Genomic DNA, 22,726 nt, shown 5'->3' with positions numbered 1-22,726 from the left:
TGATTTAGGACTACACCATCACTGCTTTATCGGGCAGTATTAACTAGCTACATTTGCTCTTACTCAGCACATTTTATGAGCTAGCTAGCTATTAGCATTAGCGGCTAACAATTAGCATCTCACAAGATTTAGGGCAACATGCTAAGAAAAGACAAACCTAGCTGATGTAAGAAACACAAACTAATAGTGTCATTATAGAACGCTAGTGGATTTATATTACGAAGCAAAGTGAAAACAGCATTGTTGTCATCAGCATTGTTGCATGTGCTGCATTGTAGCTAGCTATTAGCATTAGCGGCTAACAATTAGCATCTCAAGATTTAGGGCAACATGCTAAGAAAAGACAAACCTAGCTGATGTAAGAAACACAAACTAATAGTGTCATTATAGAACGCTAGTGGATTTATATTACGAAGCAAAGTGAAAACAGCATTGTTGTCATCAGCATTGTTGCATGTGCTGCATTGACCACACGGACTAAACACAAAGTGTTTCCTGGTTGAGGAGCATCAACTGTGCTCCTTTGAGTGACAGGGGGCGTGGCTAGGTCTGTGTGGAAACTGTCACGGAGAGTAAGAGCCGGAGAGAGAGATGACTCAAGTAGAGAAGTAAACAATAAATATTGACATTACACATGGTGTATCACATTTAACAAACCAAATTTTCAAATACCGGTATAGAAGGTAAAGTAACAACCCAAACCGGTCCCTGTATCAATACCGGTATAGAAGGTAAAGTAACAACCCAAACCGGTCCCTGTATCGATACCGGTATAGAAGGTAAAGTAACAACCCAAACCGGTCCCTGTATCAATACCGGTATAGAAGCTAAAGTAACAACCCAAACCGGTCCCTGTATCAATACCGGTATAGAAGGTAAAGTAACAACCCAAACCGGTCCCTGTATCAATACCGTTATAGAAGGTAAAGTAACAACCCAAACCGGTCCCTGTATCAATACCGGTATAGAAGGTAAAGTAACAACCCAAACCGGTCCCTGTATCAATACCGGTATAGAAGGTAAAGTAACAACCCAAACCGGTCCCTGTATCAATACCGGTATAGAAGGTAAAGTAACAACCCAAACCGGTCCCTGTATCAATACCGGTATAGAAGGTAAAGTAACAACCCAAACCGGTCCCTGTATCAATACCGGTATAGAAGGTAAAGTAACAACCCAAACCGGTCCCTGTATCAATACCGGTATAGAAGGTAAAGTAACAACCCAAACCGGTCCCTGTATCAATACCGGTATAGAAGGTAAAGTAACAACCCAAACCGGTCCCTGTATCAATACCGGTATAGAAGGTAAAGTAACAACCCAAACCGGTCCCTGTATCAATACCGGTATAGAAGGTAAAGTAACAACCCAAACCGGTCCCTGTATCAATACCGGTATAGAAGGTAAAGTAACAACCCAAACCGGTCCCTGTATCAATACCGGTATAGAAGGTAAAGTAACAACCCAAAACGGTCCCTGTATCAATACCGGTATAGAAGGTAAAGTAACAACCCAAACCGGTCCCTGCATCATTACCAGTATAGAAGGTAAAGTAACAACCCAAACCGGTCCCTGCATCAATACCGGTATAGAAGGTAAAGTAACAACCCAAACCGGTCCCTGTATCAATACCGGTATAGAAGGTAAAGTAACAACCCAAACCGGTCCCTGTATCAATACCGGTATAGAAGGTAAAGTAACAATCCAAACCGGTCCCTGCATCATTACCAGTATAGAAGGTAAAGTAACAACCCAAACCGGTCCCTGTATCAATACCGGTATAGAAGGTAAAGTAACAACCCAAACCGGTCCCTGTATCAATACCGGTATAGAAGGTAAAGTAACAACCCAAACCGGTCCCTGCATCATTACCAGTATAGAAGGTAAAGTAACAACCCAAACCGGTCCCTGTATCAATACCGGTATAGAAGGTAAAGTAACAACCCAAACCGGTCCCTGTATCAATACCGGTATAGAAGGTAAAGTAACAACCCAAACCGGTCCCTGTATCAATACCGGTATAGAAGGTAAAGTAACAACCCAAACCGGTCCCTGTATCAATACCGGTATAGAAGGTAAAGTAACAACCCAAACCGGTCCCTGTATCAATACCGGTATAGAAGGTAAAGTAACAACCCAAACCGGTCCCTGTATCAATACCGGTATAGAAGGTAAAGTAACAACCCAAACCGGTCCCTGTATCAATACCGTTATAAAAGGTAAAGTAACAACCCAAACCGGTCCCTGTATCAATACCGGTATAGAAGGTAAAGTAACAACCCAAACCGGTCCCTGTATCAATACCGGTATAGAAGGTAAAGTAACAACCCAAACCGGTCCCTGTATCAATACCGGTATAGAAGGTAAAGTAACAACCCAAACCGGTCCCTGTATCAATACCGGTATAGAAGGTAAAGTAACAACCCAAAACGGTCCCTGTATCAATACCGGTATAGAAGGTAAAGTAACAACCCAAACCGGTCCCTGCAGCATTACCAGTATAGAAGGTAAAGTAACAACCCAAACCGGTCCCTGCATCAATACCGGTATAGAAGGTAAAGTAACAACCCAAACCGGTCCCTGTATCAATACCGGTATAGAAGGTAAAGTAACAACCCAAACCGGTCCCTGTATCAATACCGGTATAGAAGGTAAAGTAACAATCCAAACCGGTCCCTGCATCATTACCAGTATAGAAGGTAAAGTAACAACCCAAACCGGTCCCTGTATCAATACCGGTATAGAAGGTAAAGTAACAACCCAAACCGGTCCCTGTATCAATACCGGTATAGAAGGTAAAGTAACAACCCAAACCGGTCCCTGTATCAATACCGGTATAGAAGGTAAAGTAACAACCCAAACCGGTCCCTGTATCAATACCGGTATAGAAGGTAAAGTAACAACCCAAACCGGTCCCTGTATCAATACCGGTATAGAAGGTAAAGTAACAACCCAAACCGGTCCCTGTATCAATACCGGTATAGAAGGTAAAGTAACAACCCAAACCGGTCCCTGTATCAATACCGGTATAGAAGGTAAAGTAACAACCCAAACCGGTCCCTGTATCAATACCGGTATAGAAGGTAAAGTAACAACCCAAAACGGTCCCTGTATCAATACAGGTATAGAAGGTAAAGTAACAACCCAAACCGGTCCCTGCATCATTACCAGTATAGAAGGTAAAGTAACAACCCAAACCGGTCCCTGCATCAATACCGGTATAGAAGGTAAAGTAACAACCCAAACCGGTCCCTGTATCAATACCGGTATAGAAGGTAAAGTAACAACCCAAACCGGTCCCTGTATCAATACCGGTATAGAAGGTAAAGTAACAATCCAAACCGGTCCCTGCATCATTACCAGTATAGAAGGTAAAGTAACAACCCAAACCGGTCCCTGTATCAATACCGGTATAGAAGGTAAAGTAACAACCCAAACCGGTCCCTGTATCAATACCGGTATAGAAGGTAAAGTAACAACCCAAACCGGTCCCTGCATCATTACCAGTATAGAAGGTAAAGTAACAACCCAAACCGGTCCCTGTATCAATACCGGTATAGAAGGTAAAGTAACAACCCAAACCGGTCCCTGTATCAATACCGGTATAGAAGGTAAAGGAACAACCCAAACCGGTCCCTGTATCAATACCGGTATAGAAGGTAAAGTAACAACCCAAACCGGTCCCTGTATCAATACCGGTATAGAAGGTAAAGTAACAACCCAAACCGGTCCCTGTATCAATACCGGTATAGAAGGTAAAGTAACAACCCAAACCGGTCCCTGTATCAATACCGGTATAGAAGGTAAAGTAACAACCCAAACCGGTCCCTGTATCAATACCGTTATAAAAGGTAAAGTAACAACCCAAACCGGTCCCTGTATCAATACCGGTATAGAAGGTAAAGTAACAACCCAAACCGGTCCCTGTATCAATACCGTTATAGAAGGTAAAGTAACAACCCAAACCGGTCCCTGCAGCATTACCGGTATATCATAAAATACGGTATACCCCCCCAGCCCTACAATAGCCTAATGTAAAGCCACAGTAAAGTAGTTAGTGTGGTACAGTGGTAGTAGTAAAGAAGTGCGTACCTGGGACCCAGTAGGTCAGAGGAACATTCTTTGCGTTTCCGTGACTCGGCCCTGGCAGCAGGGTCCGAGAGGTTTTCAACGACGCCACTCATCCTCACTGCATATCAGCGTCTGTGGAGACAACACACACACAGAGAGAACAGTTATATAGACAACATAACAATCATCCATCAACCAAGACTGGTTAGAGAAAGACCACACTAATGTACCTGGAGCTGTCTGAGAAAGACCACACTCATGTACCGGCAGTCAGAGAAAGACCACACTCATGTACCTGGAGCTGTCAGATAAAGACCACACTAATGTACCTGGAGCTGTCAGAGAAAGACCACACTAATGTTCCGGCTGTCAGAGAAAGACCACACTAATGTACCGGCTGTCAGAGAAAGACCACACTCATGTACCTGGAGCTGTCAGAGAAAGACCACACTCATGTACCTGGATCTGTCAGAGAAAGACAACACTAATGTACCTGGAGCTGTCAGAGAAAGACCACACTAATGTACCAGCTGTCAGAGAAAGACCACACTAATGTACCGGCTGTCAGAGAAAGACCACACTAATGTACCGTCTGTCAGAGAAAGACCACACTCATGTACCTGGAGCTGTCAGAGAAAGACTACACTAATGTACCTGGACCTGTCAGAGAAAGACCACACTAATCAAATCAAATCAAATGTATTTATATAGCCCTTCGTACATCAGCTGATATCTCAAAGTGCTGTACAGAAACCCAGCCTAAAACCCCAAACAGCAAGCAATGCAGGTGTTGAATCTGACTAATGTACCTGGATCTGTCAGAGAAAGACCACACTAATGTACCTGGAGCTGTCAGAGAAAGACTACACTAATGTAAAGGCTGTCTGAGAAAAGCCACACTAATGTACCGGCTGTCAGAGAAAGACCACACTCATGTACCTGGAGCTGTCAGAGAAAGACCACACTAATGTACCGGCTATCTGAGAAAAGCCACACTAATGTACTGGTTGTCCGAGAAAGACCAAACTAATGTACCCGGAGCTGTCAGAGAAAGACCACACTAATGTACCAGCTGTCAGAGAATGACCACACTAATGTACCAGCTGTCAGAGAAAGACCACACTAATGTACCAGCTGTCAGAGAAAGACCACACTAATGTACCAGCAGCTGTCAGAGAAAGACCACACTAATGTACCAGCTGTCAGAGAAAGACCACACAAATGTACCAGCTGTCAGAGAAAGACCACACTAATGTACCAGCTGTCAGATAAAGACCACACTAATGTACCAGCAGCTGTCAGAAAAAGACCACAATAATGTACCAGCTGTCAGAGAAAGACCACACTAATGTACCAGCTGTCAGAGAAAGACCACACTAATGTACCAGCTGTCAGAGAAAGACCACACTAATGTACCAGCTGTCAGAGAAAGACCACACAAATGTACCAGCTGTCAGAGAAAGACCACACTAATGTACCAGCTGTCAGAGAAAGACCACACTAATGTACCGGCTGTCAGAGAAAGACCACACTCATGTACCTGGATCTGTCAGAGAAAGACCACACTCATGTACCTGGATCTGTCAGAGAAAGACCACCCTAATGAACCGGCTGTCAGAGAAAGACCACACTAATGTACCAGCTGCCAGAGAAAGACCACACTAATGTACCTGGAGCTGTCAGAGAAAGACCACACTAATGTACCGGCTGTCAGAGAAAGACCACACTAATGTACCAGCTGTCAGATAAAGACCACACTAATGTACCAGCTGTCAGAGAAAGACCACACTAACGTACCGGCTGTCAGAGAAAGACCACACTAATGCATAAAAAGGTACTTAACTCAAAATGACACTCTTTCCCCAAATCCCATATCCAAGTGAACTAGGGTGGCTCATTCAGATGTTGGGTTGTCTGCCCTATTCAGGAGTTCACACACTAGAGGTCGAGCGATTAAATCGGCATGGCCGATTAATTAGGGCCGATTTTAAGTTTTCCTAACAATCGGTAATCGTCATTTTTGGACGCCGATAATATTGCACTCCAAGAAGGAGACTGCGTGGCAGGTTGACTGCAGGCTGCAGCAAGGAGACAAGGTAAGTTGCTAGCTAGCGTTAAACTTATCTTATAAAAAACAATCAATCAATCTTTACATAATCACTAGCTAACTACACATGGTTGATGATATTACTAGTTTGTCCTGCGTTGCATATAATCGATGCCTGTTAATTTATCATCGAATCACCGCCTACTTCCCCAAACGGGTGATGATTCAACAAGCACATTCGCAAAAATCTCTTGCGTTCCAGTGTAAGCAGAGTCAGGATATATGCAGCAGTTTGGGCCGCCTGGCTCGTTGCGAACTGTGTGAAGACCATTTCTTCCTAACAAAGACCGTAATTAATTTGCCAGAATTTTACATAATTATGACATAACATTGAAGGTTGTTGCAATGTAACAGCAATATTTAGACTTATGGATGCCACCCGTTAGATAAAATACGGAACGGTTCCGTATTTCTCTGAAAGAATAAACGTTTTGTTTTGTCAAAATGATAGTTTCAGGATTTGACTATTTAATTAATTATTATCATTAATGGTCACAACACCCTGCATACCACTGCTGGCTTGCTTCTGAAGCTAAGCAGGGTTGGTCCTGGTCAGTCCCTGGATGGGAGTCCAGATTCTGCTGGAAGTGGTGTTGGAGGGCCAGTAGGAGGCACTCTTTCCTCTGGTCTAAAAATTATCCCAATGCCCCAGGGCAGTGATTGGGGACACTGCCCTGTGTAGGGTGCCGTCTTTCAGATGGGACGTTAAACGGGTGTCCTGACTCTCTGAGGTCATTAAAGATCCCATGGCACTTATTGTAAGAGTAGGGGTGTTAACCCTGGTGTCCTAGTTAAATTCCCAATCTGGCCCTCAAACCATCACGGTCACCTAATAATCCCCAGTTTACAATTGGCTCTTTCATCCCCCTCCTCTCCCCTGTAACTATTCCCCAGGTCGTTGCTGTAAATGAGAACATGTTCTCAGTCAACTTACCTGGTAAAATAACAGATAACTAAAATTTTAAAAAAATAATGACTTAAGGCTCGTATTTCTGTGTGTTTATTATATTATAATTAAGACTATGATTTGATAGAGCAGTCTGACTGAGCGGTGGCACCAGCAGGCTCGTAAACATTCATTCAAACAGCACTTGTGTGCATTTGGCCAGCAAACTGTGCTTCAAGCATTGCACTGTTTATGACTTCAAGCCTATCAACTCCCGAGATGAGGCTGGCAAAACTAAAGTACCTATTAGAACATCCAATAGTCAAAGTCAAATAGTAAATGGTATAGTCAAATGGTATAGAGAGAAATAGTCCTATAATAACTACAACCTAAAACTTCTTACCTGGGAATATTGAAGACTCATGTTAAAAGGAACCACCAGCTTTCATATGTTCTCATGTTCTGAACAAGGAACTGAAACGTTAGCTTTCTTACATGGCACATATTGCACTTTTACTTTCTTCTCCAACACTTTGTTTTTGCATTATTTAAACCAAATTGAACATGTTTCATTACTTATTTGAGACTAAATTGATTTTAATGATGTATTATATTAAGTTAAAATAAAAGTGTTCATTCAGTATTGTTGTAATTGTCATTATTACAAATAAATAAAAAAAATGTTTTTTTTAATTTTTTTTATTTTTTTAATTTTTTTTAAATCGGCTGATTAATCGGTATTGGCTTTTTTGGTCCTCCAATAATCGGTATCGAAAAATCATAACTCGGTCGACCTCTAGCACACACACACTTGTACTACGTGCATGCACGCCCGCAGGACCACACACACGCACGCCTGCAGGAACACACACACACACACGTGCCCCTATGCTGGTGGCATTGGTTGATCCGACACAAGAGGAACGAGCGAAAGTGGAGCGGAGATTCAATTATTTCCTTCTGATGGTGCTCTTCTCCCCAGAGAGACTGAAACGAGAGCACAGAGAGACAGAGAGATACGCATTGACTATGTACAGACTCAGTAAGCATAGCCTTGCTATTGAGAAAGGCCGTCCTAGGCAGACATGGCTCTCAAGTGAAGACAGGCTATGTGCACACTGCCCACAAAATGAGGTGGAAACTGAGCTGCACTTCCTAACCTCCTGCCCAATTTATGACCATATTAGAGAGACATATTTCCCTCAGATTACACAGATCCACAAAGAATTTGAAAACAAACCCAATTTTGATAAACTCCCATATCTACTGGGTGAAATTCCACAGTGTGCCATCACAGCAGCAAGATTTGTGACCTGTTGCCACAAGGAAAGGGCAACCAGTGAAGAACAAACACCATTGTATATACAACCCATATTTCTGCTTATTTATTTTCCCTTGTGTCCTTTAACCATTTGTACATCGTTGCAACACTGTATATAGACATAATATGACATTTGTAATGTCTTTATTGTTTTGAAACTTCTGTATGTGTAATGCTATGGCAATGTTAACACGTTTCCCATGCCAATAAAGCCCCTTGAATTGAGAGAGAGTGAGCTAGAGAGAGAGAGAGAGAGAGAGAGAGAAAGAGAGAGAGAAAGATAGAGAGAAAGATAGAGATAGATAGAGAGAACGAGAGAAAGATAGAGATAGAGATAGAGGGAAAGAGAGAGAGAGAGAGAGAGAGAATGAAAGATAGAGAGATAGAGAGAGAAAGAAAGATAGAGATAGAGAGAGAGAGATGGAGAGAGCCCCACACTCTCCCCAAAACTGTGTGCTCAGCTAAACACACTGACTGCCTACTGCTCCAATCTGTCACAATCTGTCACAATCTGTCTAACATTGTCCCCTCAACAAGTCAATCTGTCTAACATTGTCCCCTCAACAAGTCAATCTGTCTAACATTGTCCCCTCAACAAGTCAATCTGTCTAAAATTGTCCCCTCAACAAGTCAATCTGTCTAACATTGTCCCCTTAACAAGTCAATCTGTCTAACATTGTCCCCTCAACAAGTCAATAAGTCAATCTGTCTAACATTGTCCCCTCAACAAGTCAATCTGTCTAACATTGTCCCCTCAACAAGTCAATCTGTCTAAAATTGTCCCCTTAACAAGTCAATCTGTCTAACATTGTCCCCTCAACAAGTCAATCTGTCTAACATTGTCCCCTCAACAAGTCAATCTGTCTAACATTGTCCCCTCAACAAGTCAATCTGTCTAACATTGTCCCCTCAACAAGTCAATCTGTCAAACATTGTAACCCTCAAAAACATGACGAGCAAAGGGTCCCCAGAGTGAGTTAGCATAGTTAACATAGCATAGACACAGTATAGACACAGTATAGACACAGCATAGACACAGCATAGACACAGTATAGACACAGCATAGACACAGTATGGACACAGCAAGGACACAGTATAGACACAGTATAGACACAGTATAGACACAGTATAGACACAGCATAGACACAGTATAGACACAGTATAGACACAGTATAGACACAGTATAGACACAGCATAGACACAGTATAGACACAGTATAGACACAGTATGGACACAGTATGGACACAGCATAGACACAGTATAGACACAGTATAGACACAGTATAGACACAGTATAGACACAGCATGGACACAGTATAGACACAGTATAGACACAGTATAGACACAGCATAGACACAGTATAGACACAGCATAGACACAGTATAGACACAGTATAGACACAGTATAGACACAGTATAGACACAGTATAGACACAGCATAGACACAGTAGGTACACAGTATAGACACAGTATAGACACAGTATAGACACAGTATAGACACAGTAGGTACACAGTATAGACACAGTATAGACACAGTATAGACACAGCATGGACACAGTAGGGACACAGTATAGACACAGCATAGACACAGTAGGGACACAGTAGGGACACAGCATAGACACAGTATAGACACAGCATAGACACAGCATAGACACAGCATAGACACAGCATAGAAACAGCATAGACACAGTATAGACACAGCATAGACACAGCATTGACACAGCATAGACACAGCATAGACACAGCATTGACACAGCATAGACACAGCATAGACACAGCATATACACAACATTGACACAGCATTGACACAGCATTGACACAGCATTGACACAGCATAGTCACAGCATAGAAACAGCATAGACACAGCATAGAAACAGCATAGACACAGCACAGACACAGCACAGACACAGCACAGACACAGCACAGACACAGCATAGACACAGCATAGACACAGTATAGACACAGCATAGACACAGCATAGACACAGCATAGACACAGCATAGACACAGCATAGACACAGCATAGACACAGCATAGACACAGTATGGACACAGTATGGACACAGCATAGACACAGTATAGACACAGTATAGACACAGTATAGACACAGCATGGACACAGTATAGACACAGTATAGACACAGTATAGACACAGTATAGACACAGTATAGACACAGCATAGACACAGTATAGACACAGTATAGACACAGCATAGACACAGTATAGACACAGTATAGACACAGTATAGACACAGTATAGACACAGCATAGACACAGTAGGTACACAGTATAGACACAGTATAGACACAGTATAGACACAGTATAGACACAGCATAGACACAGTTGGTACACAGTATAGACACAGTATAGACACAGTAGGGACACAGTATAGACACAGCATGGACACAGTAGGGACACAGTATAGACACAGCATAGACACAGTAGGGACACAGTAGGGACACAGCATAGACACAGTTTAGACACAGCATAGACACAGCATAGACACAGCATAGAAACAGCATAGACACAGTATAGACACAGCATAGACACAGCATTGACACAGCATTGACACAGCATAGACACAGCATAGACACAGCATAGACACAGCAATGACACAGCATTGACACAGCATTGACACAGCATATACACAACATAGACACAGCATATACACAACATTGACACAGCATTGACACAGCATTGACACAGCATATACACAACATAGACACAGCATATACACAACATTGACACAGCATTGACACAGCATTGACACAGCATTGACACAGCATAGACACAGTATAGACACAGTATAGACACAGTATAGACACAGCATTGACACAGCATAGACACAGCATAGACACAGCATAGACACAGCAATGACACAGCATTGACACAGCATTGACACAGCATATACACAACATAGACACAGCATATACACAACATTGACACAGCATTGACACAGCATTGACACAGCATTGACACAGCATAGACACAGTATAGACACAGTATAGACACAGTATAGACACAGTATAGACACAGCATAGACACAGTATAGACACAGTATAGACACAGTATAGACACAGTATAGACACAGTAGGGACACAGTATAGACACAGCATGGACACAGTAGGGACACAGTATAGACACAGTATAGACACAGCATAGACACAGCATGGACACAGTATAGACACAGCATAGACACAGCATAGACACAGCATAGACACAGCATAGACACAGTATAGACACAGTATAGACACAGCATAGACACAGCATAGACACAGTATAGACACAGCATAGACACAGCATAGACACAGCATAGACACAGCATAGACACAGTATATACACAGCATAGACACAGTATAGACACAGCATAGACACAGCATAGACACAGTATAGACACAGCATAGACACAGCATATACACAACATTGACACAGCATGGACACAGCATAGACACAGCATGGACACAGTATAGACACAGTATAGACACAGCATAGACACAGCATAGACACAGCATGGACACAGTATAGACACAGTATAGACACAGCATAGACACAGCATAGACACAGTATAGACACAGTATAGACACAGCATAGACACAGCATGGACACAGTATAGACACAGTATAGACACAGCATAGACACAGTATAGACACAGTATAGACACAGCATAGACACAGCATAGACACAGTATAGACACAGCATAGACACAGCATAGACACAGCATGGACACAGCATGGACACAGCATAGACACAGCATGGACACAGTATAGACACAGTATAGACACAGCATAGACACAGTATAGACACAGTATAGACACAGTATAGACACAGCACAGACACAGCATAGACACAGTATAGACACAGCATAGACACAGTATAGACACAGTATAGACACAGCATAGACACAGCATATACACAGCATAGACACAGTATAGACACAGCATAGACACAGTATAGACACAGTATAGACACAGCATAGACACAGTATAGACACAGTATAGACACAGTATAGACACAGTATAGACACAGCATATACACAGCATATACACAGCATGGACACAGCTGGAGACATAACCTGAATATCAGTCATTTAACACATCTTAGTTTTTTCTTACGGGTATACTTAACATAAGCAGTGGCGTAGCCCTCCCCTCCCTCAGCCCCCGTTGCCATTTATTATAAATACCTCGGTATAAACGGTACATGGCCCAAGCCTACTACAGGCCAATGCAGCAGTAGGCCGATAACTTCCATTGGTCTTTCACACAGAGGATTGGTGATTATCCAGGATTTGAGATTGTTGGAAAGATTTCTATTTTAATAATATTATTATTTTCAATGGATATTTAAAAAAAAAATACAACTTGTCCATTTCCACGCAGCAGACACGTCCTCAACATTAACAGGACAGAGAAACCAGACACTTGCTCCTATGAAGCACTTCAAACAAAATGGCGGTTCTGAAATAAGTGGTTGTGAAAACAAGCGCAGCAGGTTGGTAGAAACGACCGTCTCCACTCCCAAGAATTGACAACGGTAAATGACTGTAACCAAGTGATGTGGATTAGCGGTATATTTACTACTGGTGACATCTGTCACAAGAGAATTGATCAAAATGTCAAATCTGAGGCCTAACAATTCACACAACGATACAATGAAAGCACAAGAACTTGGAGGAAGACAGCCGAGGCCTACGAGCTTGTGAAACAATCACATCTATTTTTTTTAATTATTAAAAAAATAAATAAACTAATGATCTCGATTCCTCTGCGTCTATGTCAGCGTTTCCTAAACTCGGTCTACAGGATACCAAGGATTTATTACTGATTCAAAGGATCAAAGCTTGATGATAAGTTGATTATTTGAATCAGATGTGTAGTGTTAGGGTGAACAAACCAAAAACACCCTAGGGTATCGAGGACCGAGTTTGGGGAACCCTGGGCCAAATAATGCTTTCTGGTCATATATTTTTAATGATTTTATTCATTTCTCTACAGACAGGAGTAATTATTTAATAAAATTTGATTTTATATAATTTTGGCAAATTTATTTCAATTTTCTGTTCTATTAGACCCACCACTATGTCATCTCTCTCCTGTTCTATTAGACCCACCACTATGTCATCTCTCTCCTGTTCTATTGGACCCACCACTATGTCATCTCTCTCCTGTTCTATTAGACCCACCACTATGTCATCTCTCTCCTGTTCTGTTTGATCCACCACTATGTCATCTCTCTCCTGTTCTATTGGACCCACCACTATGTCATCTCTCTCCTGTTCTATTAGACCCACCATTATGTCATCTCTCTCCTGTTCTATTGGACCCACCACTATGTCATTTCTCTCCTGTTCTATTGGTTATCAAATCACTTTCTTTCACTGTCCAAAAGCCAAAGGCACAATCCTAGTCGTATCATCAACCCATCCTGGTCATAGTATCAACCCATCCTGGTCATATCATCAACCCATCCTGGTCGTATTAACAACCCATCCTGGTCGTATCATCAACCCATCCTGGTCATATTATCAACCCATCCTGGTCATATCATCAACCCATCCTGGTCATATTATCAACCCATCCTGGTCATATTATCAACAAATCCTGGTTATATTATCAACCCATCCTGGTCATATTATCAACCCATCCTGGTCATATCATCAACCCATCCTGGTTATATTATCAACCCATCCTGGTCATATTATCAACAAATCCTGGTTATATTATCAACCCATCCTGGTCATATTATCAACCCATCCTGGTCATGTCATCAACCCATCCTGGTCATATCATCAACCCATCCTGGTCATATCATCAACCCATCCTGGTCGTATCATCAACCCATCCTGGTCATATTATCAACCCATCCTGGTCATATTATCAACAAATCCTGGTTATATTATCGACCCATCCTGGTCATATTATCAACCCATCCTGGTTGTAGTATCAACCCATCCTGGTCATATTATCAACCCATCCTGGTCATATTATCAACCCATCCTGGTTATATTATTAACCCATCCTGGTTGTAGTATCAACCCATCCTGGTCATATTATCAACCCATCCTGGTCATATTATCAACCCATCCTGGTCATATTATCAACCCATCCTGGTTGTTTCGTCTTTAAATTCCGCCGCTTTCTAATTTTCTCTGTCAAATATTGAACCACTAACAAACAGGTGTGCTGTTCAGAACAGTGTCTTTCCAGGTGTGCTGTTCAGAACAGTGCCTTTCCAGGTGTGCTGTTCAGAACAGTGTCTGTCCCCAGGTGTGCTGTTCAGAACAGTGTCTTTCCAGGTGTGCTGTTCAGAACAGTGTCTGTCCCCAGGTGTGCTGTTCAGAACAGTGTCTTTCCAGGTGTGCTGTTCAGAACAGTGTCTTTCCAGGTGTGCTGTTCAGAACGGTGTTTTTCCAGGTGTGCTGTTCAGTACGGTGTTTTTCCAGGTGTGCTGTTCAGAACGGTGTCTTTCCAGGTGTGCTGTTCAGAACAGTGTCTTTCCCAGGTGTGCTGTTCAGAACAGTGTCTTTCCAGGTGTGCTGTTCAGAACGGTGTCTTTCCAGGTGTGCTGTTCAGAACGGTGTCTTTCCAGGTGTGCTGTTCAGAACAGTGTCTTTCCAGGTGTGCTGTTCAGAACAGTGTCTGTCCCCAGGTGTGTTGTTCAGAACAGTGTCTTTCCAGGTGTGCTGTTCAGAACAGTGTCTTTCCAGGTGTGCTGTTCAGAACAGTGTCTTTCCAGGTGTGCTGTTCAGAACAGTGTCTGTCCCCAGGTGTGCTGTTCAGAACAGTGTCTTTCCAGGTGTGCTGTTCAGAACAGTGTCTGTCCCCAGGTGTGCTGTTCAGAACAGTGTCTTTCCAGGTGTGCTGTTCAGAACAGTGTCTGTCCCCAGGTGTGCTGTTCAGAACAGTGTCTTTCCAGGTGTGCTGTTCAGAACAGTGTCTGTCCCCAGGTGTGCTGTTCAGAACAGTGTCTTTCCAGGTGTGCTGTTCAGAACAGTGTCTTTCCAGGTGTGCTGTTCAGAACAGTGTCTGTCCCCAGGTGTGCTGTTCAGAACAGTGTCTTTCCAGGTGTGCTGTTCAGAACAGTGTCTTTCCAGGTGTGCTGTTCAGAACGGTGTCTTTCCAGGTGTGCTGTTCAGAACGGTGTCTTTCCAGGTGTGCTGTTCAGTACGGTGTCTTTCCAGGTGTGCTGTTCAGAACGGTGTCTTCCCACTAATTGCATGTTGACAAATGTTTGTAAATGATTTTTTCATTTTCACTAAACGAGTTGCATGTTCTGTTAATATGCATTACCGTAATCTACATGTGATTTCTGTCATTCTGAGCACCGTGGGTTCATGCTCTAACGGGTTCCACACCCAATGGGTCCGTTCGACTTCTCAAATGGCCGTGTAAATTTAAATCTCCCCGGTCACGTTGTCCGGGTTCCATATTTTCCTGACGGAAAACCCTGAATCGAGCCCACACCCGCCCGCCCGCCCGACCTTAATGACAGACAATCAATTATTGAGAGCTGATGAAGGTTTAATAACCAGTCGTCATCATGATGATGATGTATAATGGAGGGGTAATAATATGACTAGGAGGTTTCTGCTTCATGCTGCATGTGTGGGAGAGCACACTGATATCACTCCTCCCCTACAGGGGGGACGACTTCTGCTGCATGCTGGATGTGTGGGAGAGCACACTGATATCACTCCTCTCCCACAGGGGGGACGACAGCTAGAGAAAGATCCAAGAGGAACAAGATGGCCACGGTCACGGACAGACAGGTACAGTGTGTTACACTCTGAGACACTGCCAGGGTCAAGGCCACAGCACACTGTGTTCTGCTCTCAGCAAAGACTGAACATGAGACTGAACGGCACAGTACAAAAGTACTACAGAATGGCTAAGCTAGCGTTAGCCTAGCCAAGCGCCAGCCAGCTCATGTCAATGGGAAGAGTTAGCCGTAGCGCTAGCTAGGTCGCGCCAAGCTCCCTGCTGGATTGCAGTGGCCTACTTAAAGACTAATGGATAGAGATACAGAGAGTGAGAAAGCGATGGAGAGAGACTTTGCTGATAGCTACTTTGAGGTGTCTTTCCCAGATGTGCTGTTCAGAATGGTGTCTTTACTAAGTGTGCTTACTCTGTCTGTGACGTGTGGTTTTGACACCTAGCTATCTGAAGATGGAAGCACCAAGTTGCTCTGGATAAGAGCATCTGCTAAATGACAAAATGTAAATGTAAGTGAGAGACAAAGAGATACAGATATAATTAGAGAGAGAGAGACACATATATAGAGAGACAGAGAGAGAGACACATATAGAGAGAAAGACAGAGAGAGAGAGACACATAGAGAGAAAGACAGAGAGAGAGACACGTAGAGAGAAGGACAGAGAGAGAGAGACACATATAGAGAGAATGACAGAGAGAGAGACACAGAGAGAAAGACAGAGAGAGAGAGAAAGACAGAGAGAGTGTGAGAGAGAGAGACACAGAGAGAGTGAGAGAGAGAGAGACACATATAGAGAGAAACACAGAGAGAGAGAGACATAGAGAGAAACACAGAGAGACACATAGAGATAAACACAGAGAGAGAGAGACATATATAGAGAGAAACCCAGAGAGAGAGAGACATATATAGAGAGAGTGAGAGAGCACGAGAGAGATACACATATAGAGAGAGATAGACAGAGAGAGAGAGACATATATAGAGAGAGCTAGAGGGTCTCTCCATGTCCTGGTGCTGCTCTCAGGGTCTCTCCATGTCCTGGTGCTGCTCTGAGGGTCTCTACATGTCCTGGTGCTGCTCTCAGGGTCTCTCCATGTCCTGGTGCTGTTCTCAGGGTCTCTCCATGTCCTGGTGCTGTTCTCATGGTCTCTACATGTCCTGGTGCTGTTCTCAGGGTCTCTCCATGTCCTGGTGCTGCTCTCAGGGTCTCTCCATGTCCTGGTGCTGCTCTCAGGGTCTTCACATGTCCTGGTGCTGCTCTCAGGGTCTCTACATGTCCTGGTGCTGCTCTCAGGGTCTTTACATGTCCTGGTGCTGCTCTCAGGGTCTCTCCATGTCCTGGTGCTGCTCTCAGGGTCTCTACATGTCCTGGTGCTGCTCTCAGGGTCTCTCCATGTCCTGGTGCTGCTCTCAGGGTCTCTACATGTCCTGGTGCTGTTCTCAGGGTCTCTACATGTCCTGGTGCTGCTCTCAGGGTCTCTCCATGTCCTGGTGCTGTTCTCACGGTCTCTCCATGTCCTGGTGCTGCTCTCAGGGTCTCTACATGTCCTGGTGCTGCTCTCAGGGTCTCTCCATGTCCTGGTGCTGCTCTCAGGGTCTCTACATGTCCTGGTTTTGCTCTCAGGGTCTTCACATGTCCTGGTGCTGCTCTCAGGGTCTCTCCATGTCCTGGTGCTGCTCTCAGGGTCTCTACATGTCCTGGTGCTGTCTCAGGGTCTCTACATGTCCTGGTGCTGCTCTCAGGGTCTCTCCATGTCCTGGTGCTGCTCTCAGGGTCTCTCCGTGTCCTGGTGCTGCTCTCAGGGTCTCTCCATGTCCTGGTGCTGCTCTCAGGGTCTCTACATGTCCTGGTGCTGCTCTCAGGGTCTCTACATGTCCTGGTGCTGCTCTCAGGGTCTTTACATGTCCTGGTGCTGCTCTCAGGGTCTCTCCATGTCCTGGTGCTGCTCTCAGGGTCTCTACATGTCCTGGTGCTGTTCTCAGGGTCTCTCCATGTCCTGGTGCTGTCTCATGGTCTCCACATGTCTTGGTGCTGCTCTCAGGGTCTCCACATGTCCTGGTGCTGCTCTCAGGGTCTCTCCATGTCCGGGTGCTGCTCTCAGGGTCTCTCCATGTCCTGGTGCTTTCTCAGGTTCTCCACATGTCCTGGTGCTGCTCTCAGGGTCTCTACATGTCCTGGTGCTGCTCTCAGGGTCTCTCCATGTCCTGGTGCTGTTCTCAGGGTCTCTCCATGTCCTGGTGCTGTTCTCATGGTCTCTACATGTCCTGGTGCTGTTCTCAGGGTCTCTCCATGTCCTGGTGCTGCTCTCAGGGTCTCTCCATGTCCTGGTGCTGCTCTCAGGGTCTTCACATGTCCTGGTGCTGCTCTCAGGGTCTCTACATGTCCTGGTGCTGCTCTCAGGGTCTTTACATGTCCTGGTGCTGCTCTCAGGGTCTCTCCATGTCCTGGTGCTGCTCTCAGGGTCTCTACATGTCCTGGTGCTGCTCTCAGGGTCTCTCCATGTCCTGGTGCTGCTCTCAGGGTCTCTACATGTCCTGGTGCTGTTCTCAGGGTCTCTACATGTCCTGGTGCTGCTCTCAGGGTCTCTCCATGTCCTGGTGCTGTTCTCACGGTCTCTCCATGTCCTGGTGCTGCTCTCAGGGTCTCTCCATGTCCTGGTGCTGCTCTCAGGGTCTCTCCATGTCCTGGTGCTGCTCTCAGGGTCTCTATATGTCCTGGTGCTGCTCGCAGGGTCTCTACATGTCCGGGTGCTGCTCTCAGGGTCTCTCCATGTCCTGGTGCTGTCTCAGGGTCTCTCCATGTCCTGGTGCTGTCTCAGGGTCTCTACATGTCCGGGTGCTGCTCTCAGGGTCTCTCCATGTCCTGGTGCTGTCTCAGGGTCTCTCCATGTCCTGGTGCTGTCTCAGGGTCTCTACATGTCCGGGTGCTGCTCTCAGGGTCTCTCCATGTCCTGGTGCTGTCTCAGGGTCTCTCCATGTCCTGGTGCTGTCTCAGGGTCTCTCCATGTCCTGGTGCTGCTCTCAGGGTCTCTCCATGTCCTGGTGCTGCTCTCAGGGTCTCTCCATGTCCTGGTTTTGCTCTCAGGGTCTTCACATGTCCTGGTGCTGCTCTCAGGGTCTCTCCATGTCCTGGTGCTGCTCTCAGGGTCTCTACATGTCCTGGTGCTGTCTCAGGGTCTCTACATGTCCTGGTGCTGCTCTCAGGGTCTCTACATGTCCGGGTGCTGCTCTCAGGGTCTCTCCATGTCCTGGTGCTGCTCTCAGGGTCTCTCCATGTCCTGGTGCTGCTCTCAGGGTCTCTACATGTCCTGGTGCTGCTCTCAGGGTCTCTACATGTCCTGGTGCTGCTCTCAGGGTCTTTACATGTCCTGGTGCTGCTCTCAGGGTCTCTCCATGTCCTGGTGCTGCTCTCAGGGTCTCTCCGTGTCCTGGTGCTGCTCTCAGGGTCTCTACATGTCCTGGTGCTGCTCTCAGGGTCTCTCCATGTCCGGGTGCTGCTCTCAGGGTCTCTCCATGTCCTGGTGCTGCTCTCAGGGTCTCCACATGTCCTGGTGCTGCTCTCAGGGTCTCTACATGTCCTGGTGCTGCTCTCAGGGTCTCTACATGTCCTGGTGCTGCTCTCAGGGTCTCTCCATGTCCTGGTGCTGTTCTCAGGGTCTCTACATGTCCTGGTGCTGTTCTCAGGGTCTCTACATGTCCTGGTGCTGCTCTCAGGGTCTCTACATGTCCTGGTGCTGCTCTCGGGGTCTCTCCATGTCCTGGTGCTGCTCTCAGGGTCTCCACATGTCCTGGTGCTGCTCTCAGGGTCTCTACATGTCCTGGTGCTGTTCTCAGGGTCTCTACATGTCCTGGTGCTGCTCTCAGGGTCTCTACATGTCCTGGTGCTGCTCTCAGGGTCTCTACATGTCCTGGTGCTGTTCTCAGGGTCTCTACATGTCCTGGTGCTGTTCTCAGGGTCTCTACATGTCCTGGTGCTGTTCTCAGGGTCTCTACATGTCCTGGTGCTGTTCTCAGGGTCTCTACATGTCCTGGTGCTGTTCTCAGGGTCTCTACATGTCCTGGTGCTGTTCTCAGGGTCTCTCCGTGTCCTGGTGCTGTTCTCAGGGTCTCTCCGTGTCCTGGTGCTGTTCTCAGGGTCTCTCCGTGTCCTGGTGCTGCTCTCAGGGTCTCTCCATGTCCTGGTGCTGTTCTCAGGGTCTCTACATGTCCTGGTGCTGCTCTCAGGGTCTCTCCATGTCCTGGTGCTGTTCTCAGGGTCTCTCCATGTCCTGGTGCTGCTCTCAGGGTCTCTCCATGTCCTGGTGCTGCTCTCAGGGTCTCTCCATGTCCTGGTGCTGCTCTCAGTTTCAGTAGACTAGCAGAACCTGCCCAACAACCTCACACACACAGTGTTGTCTCTCCAACAAGTCCTGCTTAGTGTTGGGCTGCTAGCAGAACCTGCATAGTCCATCTGATGGGTATTCTAACAGCAGCATGTCCCCACCTGGGCTGTAGTCTCTATACATGACTTCTATAAACAGCAGGGCGTCATGTCATCTCTGCTCTGTCACAGGGCTTCTATAAACAGCAGTGTGTAATGTCATCTCTGCTCTGTCACAGGGCTTCTATAAACAGCAGGGCGTAATGTCATCTCTGCTCTGTCACAGGGCTTCTATAAACAGCAGGGCGTCATGTCATCTCTGCTCTGTCACAGGGCTTCTATAAACAGCAGGGCGTAATGTCATCTCTGCTCTGTCACAGGGCTTCTATAAACAGCAGGGCATAATGTCATCTCTGCTCTGTCACAGAGCTTCTATAAACAGCAGGGCGTAATGTCATCTCTGCTCTGTCACAGAGCTTCTATAAACAGCAGGGTGTAATGTCATCTCTGCTCTGTCACAGGGCTTCTATAAACAGCAGGGCGTAATGTCATCTCTGCTCTGTCACAGAGCTTCTATAAACAGCAGGGTGTAATGTCATCTCTGCTCTGTCACAGGGCTTCTATAAACAGCAGGGCATAATGTCATCTCTGCTCTGTCACAGGGCTTCTATAAACAGCAGGGCATAATGTCATCTCTGCTCTGTCACAGGGCTTCTATAAACAGCAGGGCGTAATGTCATCTCTGCTCTGTCACAGAGCTTCTATAAACAGCAGGGCGTAATGTCATCTCTGCTCTGTCACAGGGCTTCTATAAACAGCAGGGCATAATGTCATCTCTGCTCTGTCACAGGGCTTCTATAAACAGCAGGGCGTAATGTCATCTCTGCTCTGTCACAGAGCTTCTATAAACAGCAGGGTGTAATGTCATCTCTGCTCTGTCACAGGGCTTCTATAAACAGCAGGGTGTAATGTCATCTCTGCTCTGTCACAGGGCTTCTATAAACAGCAGGGTGTAATGTCATCTCTGCTCTGTCACAGAGCTTCTATAAACAGCAGGGCGTCATGTCATCTCTGCTCTGTCACAGGCGTAATGTCATCTCTGCTCTGTCACAGGGCTTCTATAAACAGCAGGGCGCAATGTCATCTCTGCTCTGTCACAGAGCTTCTATAAACAGCAGGGTGTAATGTCATCTCTGCTCTGTCACAGAGCTTCTATAAACAGCAGGGCGTAATGTCATCTCTGCTCTGTCACAGAGCTTCTATAAACAGCAGGGTGTAATGTCATCTCTGCTCTGTCACAGAGCTTCTATAAACAGCAGGGTGTAATGTCATCTCTGCTCTGTCACAGGGCTTCTATAAACAGAAGGGCGTAATGTCATCTCTGCTCTGTCACAGAGCTTCTATAAACAGCAGGGTGTAATGTCATCTCTGCTCTGTCACAGGGCTTCTATAAACAGAAGGGCGTAATGTCATCTCTGCACTGTCACAGAGCTTCTATAAACAGCAGGGTGTAATGTCAACTCTGCTCTGTCACAGGGCTTCTATAAACAGCAGGGCGTCATGTCATCGACTCCATTATCTATAGGCTCAGAGTTGATCCTATCTTATATAGTAGTCGTGTCATTGGACAGTACAACAGTGACACTGAGACAAACGTCTTGGGCAGTGGGCTGGAAATGAGAAATGAATTCAACCGAAGCACCACATTTTAACCCAGAGTACAGAGCGTGTCATGTAGCCTGTTCCTACAGATTAATATAGTTGTGATGGTGTTTATTAGCCTGGGAGACTTCACATCTAAAGACCTTTCATAGCACACACACACACACACACACACACACAGGCTGTATCTAGGCTATGTAACACTGTTCTGAGCACTACTCAGGTTGGAAATATATATTTAATTGAATATATACTGTATCAGCACCTCTCTCTACCTGCGTCCCAAATGGCTCCATATTCCCTACTTAGTGCACTACAAATGCACTAAACGTGTTGTACTATATAGGGAATAGGGTATAGTTTGGGACTTTTACCAAATGTGCTATGCTATTACATTTGAACTTTTGACTCCCAGGAACTCTGACTCTAGCATAATCTAAGTGCCTACAGATGGCATGACTGGAAGCTCATTGGTCATTCAGTGTCCTAAACCAATGACCATGCTGCCACGGATATTGCATACTTAAATTGTATTGTTGGCCCCATTTTTAAATTTACTTTTATGATTCTAGTGTTCAAGTGTGAAAAATCTGTTGTTGTGCCCTTGAACAAGGC

At 45.3% G+C, this 22,726-nt stretch overlaps 1 protein-coding gene across 1 annotated transcript in view; it reads right to left on the bottom strand.

Moving 5' to 3' along the window:
- LOC110536532 (nuclear receptor coactivator 2) overlaps positions 1–22,726 on the bottom strand; it is a 216,400-nt gene that overhangs the window by 117,971 nt on the left and 75,703 nt on the right. Inside the window, exon 2 of the mRNA XM_090189179.1 lies at positions 4,093–4,203. Within this exon, the coding sequence (XP_090045305.1) occupies positions 4,093–4,184 (92 nt within the window). The 5' untranslated portion in view covers positions 4,185–4,203. The remainder of the gene's footprint in view (positions 1–4,092; positions 4,204–22,726) is intronic.

Source organism: Oncorhynchus mykiss, chromosome 11 (genome assembly GCF_057628025.1).
Source record: "Oncorhynchus mykiss isolate SJ-2025 chromosome 11, ASM5762802v1, whole genome shotgun sequence".
Classification (NCBI taxonomy): Eukaryota; Metazoa; Chordata; class Actinopteri; order Salmoniformes; family Salmonidae; genus Oncorhynchus; species Oncorhynchus mykiss.
The sequence above is the reverse complement of the archived record's forward strand: the minus strand, read 5'-3'. Positions and strand labels throughout refer to the sequence as shown.